Genomic DNA, 17,230 nt, shown 5'->3' on the forward strand with positions numbered 1-17,230 from the left:
AGGGAGGGTGTTGAGAGCTCTAAAAAAATATGTTCTCTTTTTCTCTTTCTTTTGCCACTGGTGAGGAGAAGGGAAGGAGAGAGCCCCTATGGAGTACCTAGCATTCCCTGGGCTCATGGATAAATATTTGCAGTGCCATGTTGGGCCTGGCTGGCTATCTACCCGCCACATGCGCACACACACACACACACTTGTCTTTCCCACACACACATATACATACACACTTGTCTGTCGCACACACACTCTCTTCTGTGCACCCTGTTTCACAGAACTGCACTCCTCTGAATTAAGGTCCTAAGGTTACACATGGTAACTCTAAACACCACAGGGGGGAGGGAGGAGGGATGGGATGCCACTTGCATCTCTATTAATAATGACACTGTTTATTAGGAGGTCTCAGGACAGGGGTCCGGGCATGTGGACACACACAGACACACCAGTTTCTGCCTCCTGAGTCATGGTATGATGTTCGCTAATAAGAAGTTTGGTCAGCAGTTTTGTTCTCTCTTTGTCTACATTTCCTAAGAAGTTGATCAATCAATCCCTTTGGGGCTCTAATCTAGTAACCAATATTTCTGACTTTGAAAAAATCAGTTTTAGGTGAAACAAAAACAGGGGATGTGAAATAGCCTTCGAGGTACATGTTTTTCTTAACCACAGATCTAGGATCAGATTACCCTCCCCTAACCTCAACCACTCTGTGAGTACAAACAAAACTGACCCAAGATTAGTGTCTAGACCAGGGATGGGCAATTTTGATGGGGGTGGGGGCCCACAAAAAGGCTGAACTGCTGATGCTTGCGAGTGCTACATTGTGTGCAAAACATTTTAGCAGCCCGCCTCTTGACAGCAGAGAGAAATGTTTTACAGTTCATTTCATGCAATTCTACACATTTTGCCATAGGGTGGAGAAAAATGTTGGCAATTTTTAATATGATATCTGATTGAGACTGACTAACTAAATCAATGCCCCCCCCATGTTAGCTGACATGGGCTAATTGAGTGACAAGAGAAAAACTGCTGATGCACAACCAATTTCTAAGTTGCACCTTGTGTATTCTACTATTCTAACCTGCAAAAGTAAGTTGAGACCCCAACTGAGTAAAAAAAAAATTTTTTTTTTTTGCACACTCTTGGCATTCTCTCAACCAGCTTCACCTGGAATGCTTTTCATGAGGTAGTCACCTGGAATGCATTTCAATTAACAGGTGTGCCTTGTTAAAAGTTAATCTGTGGAATTTCTTTCCTTCTTAATGCATTTGAGCCAATCAGTTGTGTTGTGACAAGGTAGGGGTGGTATACAGAATATTTGGTAAAATACCAAGTCCGTATTCTGGCAAGAACAGCTCAAATAAGCAAAGAGAAATGACAGTTTTTTATTTTTTATTTCACCTTTATTTAACCAGGTAGGCTAGTTGAGAACATGTTCTCATTTACAACTGCGACCTGGCCAAGATAAAGCAAAGCAGTGTGACACAAACAACAACACAGAGTTACACATGGAATAAACAAACATACAGTCAATAATACAATAGAACAAGTCAGTGTGTGTGCAAATGAGGTAGGATAAGGGAGGTAAGGCAATAAATAGGCCATAGTGGTGAAATAATTACAATATAGCAATTACACACTCGAGTGATAGATGTGCAGAAGATGAATGTGCAAGTAGAGATCATTACTTTAAGACATGAAGGTCAGTCAATCCGGAAAATGTCAAGAACCTTGAAAGTTTCTTCTAGTGCAGTCGCAAAAACCATCAAGCGCTATGATGAAACTGGCTCTCATGAGGACTGCCACAGGAAAGGAAGACCCAGAGTTACCTCTGTTGCAGAGGATAAGTTCATTAGAGTTACCAGCCTCAGAAATTGCAGCCCAAATAAATGCTTTGCAGAGTTCAAGTAACAGACACTTCTCAACATCAACTGTTCAGAGGAGACTGTGTAAATCAGGCCTTCATGGTCGAATTGCTGCAAAAAAAACACTACTAAAGGACACCAATAATAAGAAGAGACTTGCTTGGGCCAAGAAACACGAGCAATGGACATTAGACCAGTGGACATCTGTAATTTGGTCTGATGAGTCCAAATTTGAGATTTTTGGTCCCAACCGCTGTGTCTTTGTGAGACGCAGAGTAGGTGAACGGATGATCTCTGCATGTGTGGTTCCCACCGTGAAGCAAGGGGGAGGAGGTGTGATGGTGAGGGAGTTCTTTGCTGGTGACACTGTCTGTGATTTATTTAGAATTCAAGGCACACTTAACCAGCATGGTTACCACAGCATTCTGCAGCGATACTCCGTCCTATCTGGTTTGCGCTTAGTGGGACTATCAATTGTTTTTCAACAGGACAATGACCCAACACACCTCCAGGCTGTGTAAGGGCTATTTGACCAATAATGAGAGTGATGGAGTGCTGCATCAGATGAACTGGCCTCCACAATCACCTGACCTCAACCCAATTGAGATGGTTTGGGATGAGTTGGACTGCAGAGTGAAGGAAAAGCAGCCAACAAGTGCTCAGCATTATGTGGGAACTCCTTCAAGACAGTTGGAAAAGCATTCCTCATGAAGCTGGTTGAGAGAATGCCAAGAGTGTGCATAGCTGTTATCAAGGGAAATGGTGGCTACTTTGAAGAATCTAAAATCTAAAATCTTGTTTAATCTAAAATCTTGTTTAATACTTTTTTAGTTACTACATGATTCCATATGTGTTATTTCATAGTTTTGACGTTTTCACTATTATTCTACAATGTAGAAAATAGTAAAAATAAAGAAAAACCCTTGTGTGAGTAGGTGTGTCCACATTTTTGACTGGTACTGTAAATATTATAATAATAATAATATATATTTTAAATTGGTCTGAGGGCCTTCAAAAGGGCGCCGGCCGCCGAATGCGTCAAGACTCTAAGACTGGATGGAGCCCCATGCTGCCTTGCCTGTCTTTATGTTAGTAAATCACCTCTCTGACCTGAACACTATTTATTCTGCAGCCTTCTACGAATACTTTGGCAGAAAAGTGGAAGAGAGGGAGAGGCAGAGCGAGGCTTGATGTCCAAACTGTGGAACACAGGTCATAGATAGGGCATACTTCAGCCTTAAACGTCAGCCCTACAACACAGTTATCTAATGTGTAAGGTGGGCATTAGAGGTTGTCACATCCACAATTCTAAATAATGTCATGAGTCGTATGTGCAGTTTTAACTGACGGGAAGGGCCCATACAGATCAGAACGCGACTGCTGCAGAAGGGAGAGAGAGAGACATTTGATCATTTATGCTGCTGCTCTTGCTTTTCACGAGAGTGAAGCGTGGTGAGTGTTATCTAATCAATGGAGGATGCAATTAAAATGATGGAAGGAGAAGGAGAGGCTACAATGATCAAGAGCCGACAGGTAGGCTGCTACTTCATATCCCGAATGGAGTTGTTATACAGTAGAATGAGAAAGGACATGCGCTATTTTACCCACTACCCTTTGCTCTTGTTGGCTTCCCCCTCTCCCATTCTGTAGCCAGGGACAGGACGTCCTTAAACAGATCAGGACGCGCACACACACAAACACAGTCACACACCCACATGCTTTCTCCTTCCCATTCCCCATCAAACAAATGCCAAAGCAACAAGTCCCTATCCTCCATCGGTATTGGTACACAGCCACACCCACCCATAGCTTTTACTGCATACTGCAGGCCTTACCTGATCCTCAGCACAGCACAGCACATACATCTCCCAGCTGTCTCTCACACACACACACACACACACACACAGAGAGACTGCATTTCTCACTCGCTATATATCTCTCTCTCTGCTCTTTGCACTGGTCCCCTCTTCCCTACTGGCTTTCATAAGACACTCTCTTTGCTTGGCAGAGACCTTCCTATGGTGATGCCCCCGCCCACCCCACCTTGTGTGTGCATGTGTACTGTGGCTGCGACATTGTGTGTTTTAGTACGCACATTGCACAGGTTCAAATCCCTAAGAAGATATGCATACACTCATACATACTCACATTCACACACCTGCCTAAACGAACGTTATATAACTTGACAGCCGTGAAGTAATTGGCAGTGGGTCAGAGGGGAGAGTGTGAGTGTGAGTGTGTGTGTGTGTGTGTGTGTGTGTGTGTGTGTGTGTGTGTGTGTGTGTGTGTGTGTGTGTGTGTGTGTGTGTGCGTGAGTGTGCGCTATGGGCTCCCCGTTTCAGCCAGTGTCAGACTACTAAGTACAGTGACCCCATCACAGACAAACAACTGACGCAGATAGACAAGACAACTGACGCAGATAGACAAGACAACTGACACAGATAGACAAGACAACTGACGCAGATAGACAAGACAACTGACGCAGATAGACAAGACACTAGAGTGATCCACATACCGGTGTGTGCCACACAGAACAAGGCATTGCATCTTAATAAACAACTTGTATTAAGTGAGCGGTCACGGACACTGACTCACAGACTGACAGATGCAAGGGTGACACACAAACACACTCAAATCAATCTACTTAAAGGCACAGAAAACAGGGTGTCTTATCCTTAATGAATCGCTAAAGTGAGCCGTGACAGAAAAGGACATTGACAGCCCCAGACAGGCAGACGAACACACGCAGACACCCACCAAAACACACACGCACCACAATGACTGCTCCAACAAGTGAGCCATCACTGCCCCAGACAGACACATAGACAGACAGGAGGACTGAAATAGAGAGGGAACAGTTTATTGGCCAGTCAGTGGCAGAGGCAGGTCGTAGCCCCATCTGGCCTTAAGAGTTAAGGAGCCTGCAGAGAGGGACAGTCACACTCACACACAGACTCCCGCAGACTCCCGCAGGCATCATCACATCGATTAGATCTCAGAACGGAAAGACAACTCAAGGAAATGAATGAGATCGATAGACAAGCAGAGAGCGGGAAGGAGAGAGAGAGAGAGAGATCTGATTACAGTAGAAAGGAAACGCTTCCTGTCTGGTCTGGTTGCATATGACTGCACCGATGTCAGTGGTTAGTGTGTGTGTGTGGGTGGGTGGGTGGGTGTGTGGGGGTGGGTGTGTGTTTTCACATTTAGATCTAGAACAGAAGAGGATGCATCTACTAGCAGAATGGATTGGTACTGTTTATTATAGTCTGGTCTAATGTGCCATCCATGTAATCCTCTGTAAATCCCAGTCACTGTCTCCTCAGACACTCTGTGTCTAGACGCGTGTGTGTGTTGGCGTGCCAATGCGTGGGTGTGTGTGCCCACACCAATATGTGTGTGTTTGTGTGCGTGCCAATGCATTCCCTGTCTCCCTGGGTCCGTTGGGCTGATTGTTGGTGCGGCTCTCTCAGGCTGAGCTGCACTGGCTGCTGTGCCGGGACGCTAAATATAGCACTGCACCAGGAAGAATAAGAAGAATGAGGAGGGGGAGGCACCAGAAATATAGACGAGACACTTTTTTCATTAACAGTTAGAGAGCAGGCCTGGGAAATTTCAGGGAACAAGGGAGTCCTTTCTCTCAATCGGTCACCATTCATCACTGTGTTTATTTGATGTATCCGCCATGTGGCCGGCCCCCAGCAACCTTTCCTCCTATTTTAAACTGCCCTTTAATGACGATGTTAAAAACATGATGATTATTGTAGACCTACAGTACATACTTGTCACATGTGACTGTTAGCTACCCCTAATAAAGGGATAATCGACCGATGGAGAGGAAGACGTGTGAGAGTCGTGTTATGGTGTGCATTTTCAGTCCTTTTCCTTTCCGTAGCCTAAATATCCTCCGTCAGTACGACCCTCGAAGGCATTATCAATCGTACAATAGGTTCCATAACAAAGACAGTGTTATGTGTGTGTGTGTGTGTGTGTGTGTGTGTGTGTGTGTGTGTGTGTGTGTGTGTGTGTGTGTGTGTGTGTGTGTGTGTGTGTGTGTGTGTGTGTGTGTGTGTGTGTGTGTGTGTGAATGTGGAGGTCTCAATGGTTCCATGTTATTGAAATAATGATGACCTTTTCTTAGTGACGTACTTGCTTTAGTTTTGTAATAAGATGGGGAAAAGACTATATTGCCCTAAAACAATACATGTACACACACACACACACACACATTCTCTCTCTCTCTTGTCCAACCTCTCTCTCTCTCTCCGTATTTCTCTCTCTCCATATTTCTCTCTCTGTCTCTCTCTCTCTCTCTCTCTCTCTCTCTCTCTGTATTTCTCTCTGTCTCTCTCTCTCCGTATTTCTCTCTCTGTTTTGTCCAACCTCTCTCCATATTTCTCTCTCTGTATTTCTCTCTCTCTCTCCATATTTCTCTCTCTGTCTCTCTCTCCGAATTTCTCTCTGTCTCTCTCTCTCCGTATTTCTCTCTCTTTTGTCCAACCTCTCTCTCCATATTTCTCTCTCCGTATTTCTCTCTCTCTCCGTATTTCTCTCTCTCTCCATATTTCTCTCTCTTGTCCAACCTCTCCGTATTTCTCTCTCCGTATTTCTCTCTCTCTCTCCGTATTTCTCTCTTGTCCAACCTCTCTCTCTCCGTATTTCTCTCTTGTCCAACCTCTCTCTCTCCGTATTTCTCTCTCTCTCTCCGTATTTCTCTCTCTTGTCCAACCTCTCTCTCTCCGTATTTCTCTCTTGTCAAACCTCTCTCTCTCCGTATTTCTCTCTCTCCGCATTTCTCTCTCTTTCTCTCTCTCCGTATTTCTCTCTCTTTGGCGGTCTCACACTCCTCCATTCCATCCCTCTGTTGAACTTCACCGTATATATTTCATTTAAGAACACAATATTCCCCTGTGGATAAACAGACATAGATATTTTATTGTAGATTTGCAAACAATGTTGGTGATAAGGTGTGGTAGTCAGTAGATGAATGTCATAATATTTAGTTCATCTTCATATCATATTCTGTTGTTTACTGTTCTTCTAACCCAGCCATTTCCTCTGCTTCCAGAATGCTGATGTCTATGCCCTGGCCTTGGAATTATGGGGGGAAATTACAGGAGACTTGGAGATCCCTAGCTCCTCATCCTTTTGTGACAACCAATGGGAAGAGAGAGGAGTTGGACTGGTCACGCCCCTGAAGCACTTTGGAAAGACTGATGGAAAACCTTTATTTTGTTGCTTTCAGTTTATTGGTTGTGATTCCAATGGGGATGCGTGCCGATGATAGCCCGTGAAGGGAGGACTCTCAGCCAATAAGAGAGAAGAATAAAGACTGACTGCGGACCGGGAGCCAATGATATTTTTCGATCATCAACCTAAATGAAAACACAATTAACCAATCAAAAAGCAGGATTTCATCTAATGATTGCTGAATATACATAGTATTATAAGGAAATATATAGAAGTATATATCTTTTCAAAAGTGCCTAATTTTGATTGTAGCCATTTTACAAAGAACTTAGCATTGACTAAGGAACTGAAGAAGCTTCAGTTTTTGTGCTCCTTTTGAAGTAGAATATGTTGTGGCAACCAGATGTAACGGACAAAGAAGAGAGCACTGGTACTGGTATATATTCTGAATAATAATGATGATGATGATAATAATAATAGCAATTAGCTGGCCTGACTGTGTTACTGTGAGAGATGTTAGCGGCATAGCTTCTATTGACTTTATGCTCACCGCTTCAATGTAGCTGACAGATGTTTCTCTCCCTCTCTTTCAATATCTCTATCTCTCTCTGCCCACACCTCTCATCCAATAATGCAGAGTCATTCTATATCACATATCAACATGCTCACATACTACACAATATGCTCTGGTCAATATGTATTTAATGCACAGAGAGACACTTGGCACTTGTTGCCGGGAAAGAAAACAAAAAAAAACAATTGTATGGAACTATATTTAACTATACATAGTTCTTTCAAATACATGTATTAATTATAACACAGAAATAGATTACTCCACAATTTCCGTAATCTTAGCCTATCTATACTGAACAAAATATAAACGCAACATGTAAAGTGTTGGACCCATATTTCATGAGCTGAAATAAAAGATACCAGAAATGTTCCATACACATAAAAAGCTTATTCTTTAGCTCCCGAGTGGTGCAGTGGTCTAAGGCACTGCATCTCACTACAGATCCTGGTTTGATTCCAGGCTGTGTCACAACCGGCCGTGATTGGGAGTCCCGTAGGGCGGCGCACAATTGGCCCAGCGTTGTCCGGGTTTGGCTGGGGAGGCCGTCATTGTAAATAAGAATTTGTTCTTAACTGACTTGCCTAGTTAAATAAAGGTGAAATAAAACATCTATAAATACATCTCTAAAATTGTGTGCACAGATTTGTTTACATCCCTGTTAGTGAGCATTTCTCCTTTGCAAAGATAATCCATCCACCTGACAGGTGTGGCATATCAAGAAGCTGATTAAACAGCATGATCATTACATAGGTGCACATTGTACTGTGAACAATAAAAGGCTACTCTAAAATGTGCAGTTTTGTCACACAAGAAAATGTCACATGTTTCAAGTTTTGCGCAAATGGCATGCTGACTGCAGGAATGTCCACCAGGGCTGTTGCCAGAGAAATTAATGTTGATTCTTCTACCATAAGCCGCCTCCAACGCTGTTTTAGAGAATTTGGTAGTATGTCGAACCAGCTTCATAACTGCAGACTATGTGTAACCACACCAGCCCAGGACCTCCACATCCGGCTTTGTCACCTGCGGGATCGTCTGAGACCAGCCACCCGGACAGCTGATGAAACTGAGTTTGCACAACAGAACAATTTCCTCACAAACGTCTCAGGGAAGCTCATCTGCGTGCTCGTCGTCCTCACCAGGGCCTTGACCTGACTGCAGTTTGCCGTCGTAAACGACTTCAATGGGCAACTGTTCACTTTCTATGGTCACTGACACTCTGGAGAAGTGTGCTCTTCACTGATGAATCCCGGTTTCAACTGTACCAGGCAGATGGCAGACGGTGTGTATGGCATCCAGCGGTTTGCTGATGTCCATGTTGTGAACAGAGTGCCCCAATGGTGGTGGTGGGGTTATGGTATGGACAGACATAAGCTACAGACAACGAACACATTTGCATTTTATCGATGGCAATTTGAATGCACAGAGATACCGTGAGGAGATCCTGAGGCCCGTTGTCGTACAATTCATCCGCCTCCATGTCCTCATGTTTTCAGCATGATAATGAACGGCCTCAGGGATCTGTAAACAATTCCTGGAAGCTGAAAATGTACCAGTTCTTCTTGGCCTGTATACTCACCACACGTCACCCATTGAGCATGTTTGGGATGCTCTGGATAAACGTGTAGTCCAGACTACTTTACACAGCCATTGAAGAGGAGTGGGGCAACATTCCACCGGCCAAAATCAACAGCCTGATCAACTCTATGCGAAGGAGATGTGTCGTGTTCCATGAGGCAAATGTTGATCACAACAGATACTGACTGGTTTTCCATTTTTGTTCAGTGTTGTAATTATAGAATCACCCACGTTTGGTAGGCTATACTGTTTCATGCAACACTTTCTGGCCATGGGCATGGTTGTTCATGCAGTGGTTACAATGTGCCACTGTTCAAACGTTGGTATAAGGTCTCAAAGGGTCAGCGGCAATGTCACGGGAGCAAACGAGTTTGGTACAGGGACAGACATTTTTTACATGCAAATCTGATTGGATACAGCATTTTATTATTGAAATATCAGCCTCAATTTAACTTCCAAAGTTAATTTTTTTCTTTCTGAGGGCTAATCGGGGACTGTCCCAGGAAATTTGGGACTGTCCCAGGAAATCTGGGACATCTTGTCACGCTAGTCCATAGGGATAAAAGAGGTGCTAACAATAGCCCTTGCTAATGTTGGCTTACCTAACGTCTGGCTTTGATAACATGGCGTGCCTCGCTAGCTGTGGGCAACATGCTAACTTTTGCCTAGTTAGCAAAGTATTCGGTTCTGAGGCATAGATAGGGCCACCATCCTCCTTTATGTTTCTCAGTTGCCGTCTTTCTCTCTCTCTCTTTGGCTCTTACTTTATACTCTCTCTGCTATACATTAGCACTAAAGTGCCTGCCTGTATGTATGTCTATCTGTCTGCCTGTCTGTCTGTCTGTCTATATGTCTGTCCCTTTCTTTCCCTTTAGCGCTATGAGGGCAAAATATATATAGTCTATTTTCCTCTTATTTCTCTATTTGTGGCTGTGCAATATTGTGTAAACTTAAGGAACCCTGCCCTTTTTGATGGTTCAATGATGTTCAAGGATGTAGTGACCCATGTAATGACTTGACCAATGGCCCCTGCCTTCGTGTTTGTATTGTCACTAACCGGCTCAAAGCCCGCAACAAAAGGGAGACAACATGGAGATAAGGAATAACAAAATATATTTATTAACTAAGGTAACCTATATGCAATTAACAATGGTGTGTGTGTAATCAGTAGTGTAAGTGAGTGTTTTGCTTGCATAAATGTGATAATGCGGGGTGTTGAAAGGTGCTAAAGCAAACAACCAAAAGGCCACAAAAATACCACAACAGAATCTATGAAGGTGTCTGCATGGAGAGAGTCTCCCCAATGATTGTGGAAGAGGTCTATTTATCCTGGGACACACCCGGGCCCAGGTGTTTCCCATGTAGCTGACGACCCTCCCAACTCCGCCCACCGGCATCCTAATAAGGAGACAAGAGCACAGAGAGAATATGGCAGACAGAGTGGGAGGGTCGTCACAGTATTGGGTTCATGCTGGCTGTTTTGGCCCCGTGGAGGACTCCATTGAGGACCTCATCTATGGATGGCCCTATCAGTGCCAAAACAAAAATACCTTTTGACTCTTTGACAATATATTAAATAGCTAGCTACAAGTTCAGACCTTTTTTTTTATTTTCTTGTATGTTAAATGCTATTATAACCTTGCCTTGATTTTGCAAAAAAAAAACTGTCTTGGATGTTTGAGAGACATCTTGCCTCCTTAGTTTGCCTCTGGGACACGTATGAAAGAAAGGGGTGAGAGGAAGCACTTCTGAAATTACTTCATGAACAATACTTACCATAAGTTGCCAATATGAGCCGTCACTGACAGAGAAAACACCCTTCAAAGAGAACCACATTTCTCTGTCCAACGTTTCACTAGCAGCACGTATGTCTATTCCGGCGGTCAGTCCAAGGTGTCTGCCTCGTGCACTTCGTCCTCACTCTTGTCACATGACTGTCGGGACTCGTAGCATAACAAAGCAGCTTTATTGCTACCAGATTAGGATCTGTGGTCAGGGCAATTGGCCATAATGGTTTCTATAATAATGCAGAGGTGAGATTAGGAAAGTAGTTGGTTTCCAACCTCACTGTGCCGGGTTTGTTTCTAATGACGGTTCACTGCAAGGCACAAGGCAGTGATACAAGCACACACTTACACATTAAAACACAAACAGTAAATAGTGTCAATGTTTCCAAAAGTTTTTGGGAAATGTTTTCTTTTGTTATATAATGACTCCACAATCTTCCAAACTGAAGCCAGAGAGTTCACTCTGAAATCAAAGTTAAGTCTGATGCTTTCTGGCCTCAAAAGTGGACAATGGTCATGAACCCAGTCACTGTTGAGGTCTGAAAGCATCAATATATATAACAAACTTCTACTTTGGAGGGAACTATCACTTTAAAGAGCTACTGAACATACCGATTGACACCTGTGTTTTTCTGTTGCTCACTAGAAAAACAAGGTTTCCTGATCGATTCCGCGTTTGGTTAATGATGTTTGCCCCCGTGAGACACTAGACGGGAAGCCTATTTCACTTCCTCAAAATCAATTTAACATAACTCAAGAAATCTGTAATTAGTTTTGATGTTTTGCCGAGGATGTTTTAGTCATGCAATTTTACATCTAACTAAGGTGTTTGGTGCAGTATTTCTCAAGTAAAAAAATGTGTGACGTGCTGGGCAGGTTTGTCTCACTATGTATGCTATTGGATAGAGAGCAGGTCTGTCTCACTTTCACTGTCTATGCTATTGGATAGAGAGCAATCACCGCAGCTGTTCACAACCATGTTAGTGGACAAAATGGACATCATCAAATCAAAACCCAACCTTCATTTACCTGGTGTGACGCATGGACGTTCCAAACTCCGTTTTAGACCAGACTGACTTTATGACCAAAATTATCCTATTTACACTCTCTAGTCAATTTTGACACTAGAATGAATGTTTCTGACTCATCTCGATGCCGTATGGGCCATTTCCAAATTGATTTGTTTCTTTTTTAAATGAAATTAATGAATGGTGATCATGTATAATGAACTTTATTTGGGAGAATTCAGGGGTTGGGGGTGTTAAGCTTAATTGCTGTTCTCCATGACGATAGGGTGTTCTAGATTATGGGAAAAAACACATTTTTCCTATCTACAATTCTAAATGGGAAATTCTGATGCTCTTTGACTGTGATGTGACAATTTCACTTTTGTTGCTTGGGAAGAAAAAACGACAACAAAAAAAGATCTAGGAGTTGTCCTTTGATTAAAGGTAATTATCTCATAAAAATAAGAGTTGTCTAGATGTCTGTGCGGAGGGACAGATTGAGACAAAGAGAAACAAGGCAAAGTGACGGACACAGACAGTTATAAAGGCAGGCGGTGGTACCGGCATACTGTACTGTAGTGACGGACACACAGACACACAAACACACACAATCACACTCATAAAGGCTTTAACAACCATAATCAAAACTGTTTAATGATTAGTTACCGTAAACAAAAAGCCTTTATTAGTCATCTCTCTCCCCAGTGATAAGATCGATGTGACTATGTAGTGGCAAGATGCCAACAGGGTTTATCACTCATCTCATTGGAATTATGACCAACTGCTTTGTTTGTGCCTGGGAAAGGCTGTGTGTGTGTGTGTGTGTCACACTCTCTCTCTCTCTCAGGCTCTCTCACTCACAATTAAATTAGTTTCAATGGGCATTATTAGCGAGAAAAGTCGGTATCTTTCATGTCTCTCCCTCTTTCCACTCAGTCTTTCTTTGCCTAATGAAGTCTATGTTGTGAGGATTCTCTGTGTCTGTCTCTCCCAGATGGCCTGGTAACTCAACCCCAGGTTATATGTGCACCAAATCCCCATTGGGATGAATAGGAATGAGAACACAACACACACACACAAACACACACCCTGCATCTGTATGAACATGAAGCAGATGCTCTCACTCTCTCTGCCCTGCCCATGAATAGGATGGAATATGGGAGTAAAGGGCACATATCATCACCAGTATGTATTAGGGGAATATGAGGCTGAAACAGCTTCACCAGAAGGCCAATGAAAACCATGTAAGTACACTGTATCTGTAGTCTATTCACTGTGGCCCTGACCCTAATGCTCTTTTCTTATAAGCTGGCTCTTGTTCCCTCTCACCTAACCTCTCACCTCTATGCTTCCCTCAGGGCATGTTTAGCCTTGTTAGACTGACATGTGAACCGTGTAGTCTAAACTTAGACACAGGAGCGTAAATCTTAGGGGGGGACATGTCCCAATCAATGTTAGACAGACGTTAACAGAGACGCTAAAAAGCCAGAAAGCTCGGTGGCTTGGTCCTAGGTGAAGAAGTAAGCTGTACTGGAGCTAAGCGCTAGCTAACCGCTAACTACAAACACACTGCTTCCCTCTGTTAGGGCTGCTCTTACGTTACAGCGACCGTTGTTGCTGTAATGTGACAGGACAGGACAGCGGAGTAAAGTCTCTCAAAGAGCCAAGCTGTGAATGAATGGCCATTGAGATGGATGGATGGAGAAGGGATGAGAATATGGCACTTGGAGCCTCCACATCAGAAAGAGAGAGGTAGAGAATGATCGAGTGAGTTGGGAACTTCCGCCATCTGGTCATCATGGAGACGCAGTCAATGGCCATGTTCCGTTGCCTCCGCGGCAGTGCCAATATTCTGGGATGGCGCCAAGGAGAGGTGTTAGAGGACACCGAGTTTAGATGGGCACCGGGCACAGACAGTCATGTCATAAACCTAGAGGAAACGAGAGATAGAGAGGGAGGGGGGACGACAGGTAAAGAGAAATGAGGGAGGGAAAGAGAGGGAGTGACAGAAACTGAAAGAGAGAGGAAGAGAGCAGCTTTCCTCGAAGGCCAGAAGACAACAGGTGGATCTGTGGCTGTGAACTCTAGTTGCAAAACTAGGTAGAAGGACACACCCTCTGTACAGCAGCGTCCTTTGCCTCTCACCCAAACACTCCGCCACAGGTGATTGGTGTCACCTTAATTGGGGAGGACGGGCTCGTGTTAAATGGCTGGAGCGGAATCAATGGAGCGGTATCAAAAACATTAAACACATGGTTTCCATGTGTTCGACCATTCCATTCGAGCCGTTCCAGCCATTATTATGCGCCGTCCTCCCCTCAGCAGCCTCCACTGGTCTCAGCCATGTGTTAGGGTGACGGACAGGAGCATGCGGATCCACACACATGCATACAGACTAGACATTGTAGGGCTTGGGGTACACATGACACACAGACAACAGGTGTGTGCTTACAATGTATACAATATGTAATACTCATCAGTAGGCTATAAAAGAAAACTGAAAAAAATAAGTGATGATGTGATACTGTGCATTGTACATATTAATCCATCATTGTATTTGACGAAACAAAAAATGTATGGCTAACATGTTCCAGAATGACTTTTGGATGTGTACGTGGGGGCTTTTTCAAGCCTGTGTAGTGGTATCAAAAAGTATATTAATTGGCTTTTTATCACGATAAAAGCGTAGAATGGATGCATTTTAATACATTTAATTTCCCATGATCTGTCATTCATCAGCTCCAACCCCCATATGATGTAGCAGCATGTAGCTGTGCTCTGACCCATCGGCACGTTGGTAAGAATACAGGAAGTCTTCCTGCTTTATGACTTCCTCTCTGGCACGGCCAAACAGGAAGCTCACTCCGTGTTTGACACAGAAATAGCAGGAGTCCCTGAACCAGATGCACAGAAACACACTGTAGCACAAACATCATGTTTTTATAGTTTTTTATAAATATCTGAACTCTAGATTCATAGTATACTTGATAATAACCGTACAGTTTCGTACATTTCGGTTAATCACCCTCTCCTTCACATTCTCCTTTTTTAATCAATCACATTCTATGTTGTGCACTTAAGGTAATTTATTATGAAAATGTTGATGGTAAACATTGCAGTGCGTTACCACAATTACTACAGTACAGACTAATATGGAAATAGTAAAACTCAGCGATTCCAATGCTTCTGGTATCTGAAGTAATTTGATCTGCAAATGCCACAGCAGACCCAACCATTTCTAATGTATTTTCAGCCCCTTTCTTTGTCCTCCTTCCTCCCACTCTTTCAGTGTTCTTAGCCAAACAAAAATTTATTCAATATCCCCCCCCTCTTAATCATGCTCCATGGGAATGAAAATGTCAACGTTTATGTGTTTAGTTGCGTACTTTGTTAGCTCAGTTACTCTGTCGTGTTTGGTTCAGAGAGAGAAAGAAAACATAAAACTACCACATGTAGCAAGGGAGGGAGAGGGAGGGGAAGATGACAGTGAGGCCTCCATGCTTTACTTTCCTTGAAAGCTTCCTGAAAACCAGACACATGGTACAGAATTCCCCTCACAGTGGGAGACAGGGGGACCAGGGGGTAGACCGTTTTAAAGAGAGAAAACACACACACACATACATACATATGCAGAAACAAACAGTGTGAGAAAGAGAGTTACGAGAGAGAGAGCTTAGAAAGAGCCGTCAGTCTAACACCTTGGCTTTGATGGCTTTGAACTCTATGGGACTTCTATGGGAAAGTGGAACACCACGAGTTTTGCAGGGGAGGGGTGGGTGGGCTGTAGGGTAGTTGCATTAATCCAATGTACAATGTACTTCAACTTGATTGACAGATCCCCCAAGCTTCTCCCTTGGCCCCCCGCTGCTGGATCCTGAAAAACAGTTGAGGACAAGCGAAGAAGTGGGTATTTTAGTGAGGCTTGCACGCTGGGAAAAGGTAAAGGGTCATCCTCCATAAATTAGACTGTTAGCACTGGGATTTGAGCTTAGCATGGACACATGGAACTGTGTTAGATCACTAGCGGCTGGACCAAAGCAACAACATCCCTGTACTTGTGAAATATGTCTCTAATTCAGACTGAAGAAAATTCCCAGTAAAAAGCCACTAAACTATACTGAAAACTATAAAACGCAACATGCAACAGTTTCAACGATTTTGCTGAGTTACAGTTCAAATAAGGAAATCAGTCAATTGAAATGAATTCATTAGGCCTTAATCTATGGATTTCACGACTGGGCAGGGGCGCAGCCATGGGTGGGCCCACCACCCACTTGGAAGCCAGGTCGACCCACTGGGGTCAGAATGAGTTTTTCCCTACAAAAGAGGTTTATTACAGACAGAAATATACCTGAGCACATGTGGCATTGTGTTGTGACAAAATTGCAAATTTTAGAGTGGCCTGTTATTTTCCCCGGCTCAACGTGCACCTATGTAATTATTTTTTTTGGATCTCTTTTAGTTCTCAAACACTTAAACATTAAAATACAATTTATAATACAATCACATAATACACTGACATATTTATCAGATAAATACTCTAACAGTCTGAAAAGATAGATTGGTTCCTTCATCTTCCATAGTCCTGCACAAAAGTATTGTTTGAATGTATATATTGAAAGGTTTCTGGTTTGCTCAGATAAATTATTCAATTTCTTTATTGCTCTGAATCATGTTGTTTTGCCTAGTGGGCTAACTAATGATCATGCTGTCAGCTTCTTGATAGTCCATCCACCTGACAGGTGTGGCGTATCTTGACAAAGGATAGAATGCTCACTAACCGTGATGTAAACAAATTTGTGCACACATTGAGAGAAATAAGCTTTTTATAAATACGGATCATTTCATTTCAGCTAGGACCAGCCCTTCACGTTGCGTTTATATTTTTGTTCAGTGTAGTTTCAAAGTTAATGTCACATCCACAAGTACAGTGAAATGCCTTTCTCGCTAGCTCTAACCCCAATAATGCAGTAATCTATAACAATGTAACACTAAAAATAAGTAAGAACAAAAACAAGAAACTAAGTAGGACTATAACTAATCCAGCAATAATGTTTGTATGTACAGTGAATTTGTTTTAGAGTTTCATATTTTTGAGTTCCCCTGCTCTACTTCTACAGAGTCCTGTAGTAAGTAAGCACTAACATAACACTTCTTACACTGGGGAAACCAAGGGGACCTGGAAAAATAAAATATGCCTTTGGTTTTAAATAGTCACACGCCACCTAGTGGGCTAACTAA

At 43.0% G+C, this 17,230-nt stretch overlaps 1 protein-coding gene across 1 annotated transcript in view; it reads left to right on the forward strand.

Annotated features, from left to right (window-relative positions):
• The window catches only part of LOC139561884 (insulin receptor substrate 1-B-like), a 68,553-nt gene extending 60,316 nt beyond the window's left edge, over positions 1–8,237 (forward strand). The window contains exon 4 of the mRNA XM_071379271.1: positions 6,922–8,237. Coding sequence (XP_071235372.1) covers positions 6,922–6,929 — 8 coding nt within the window. The 3' untranslated portion in view covers positions 6,930–8,237. The remainder of the gene's footprint in view (positions 1–6,921) is intronic.
• Positions 8,238–17,230: the final 8,993 nt, after the last annotated feature.

Source organism: Salvelinus alpinus, chromosome 31, assembly GCF_045679555.1.
Source record: "Salvelinus alpinus chromosome 31, SLU_Salpinus.1, whole genome shotgun sequence".
Taxonomy (NCBI): Eukaryota; Metazoa; Chordata; class Actinopteri; order Salmoniformes; family Salmonidae; genus Salvelinus; species Salvelinus alpinus.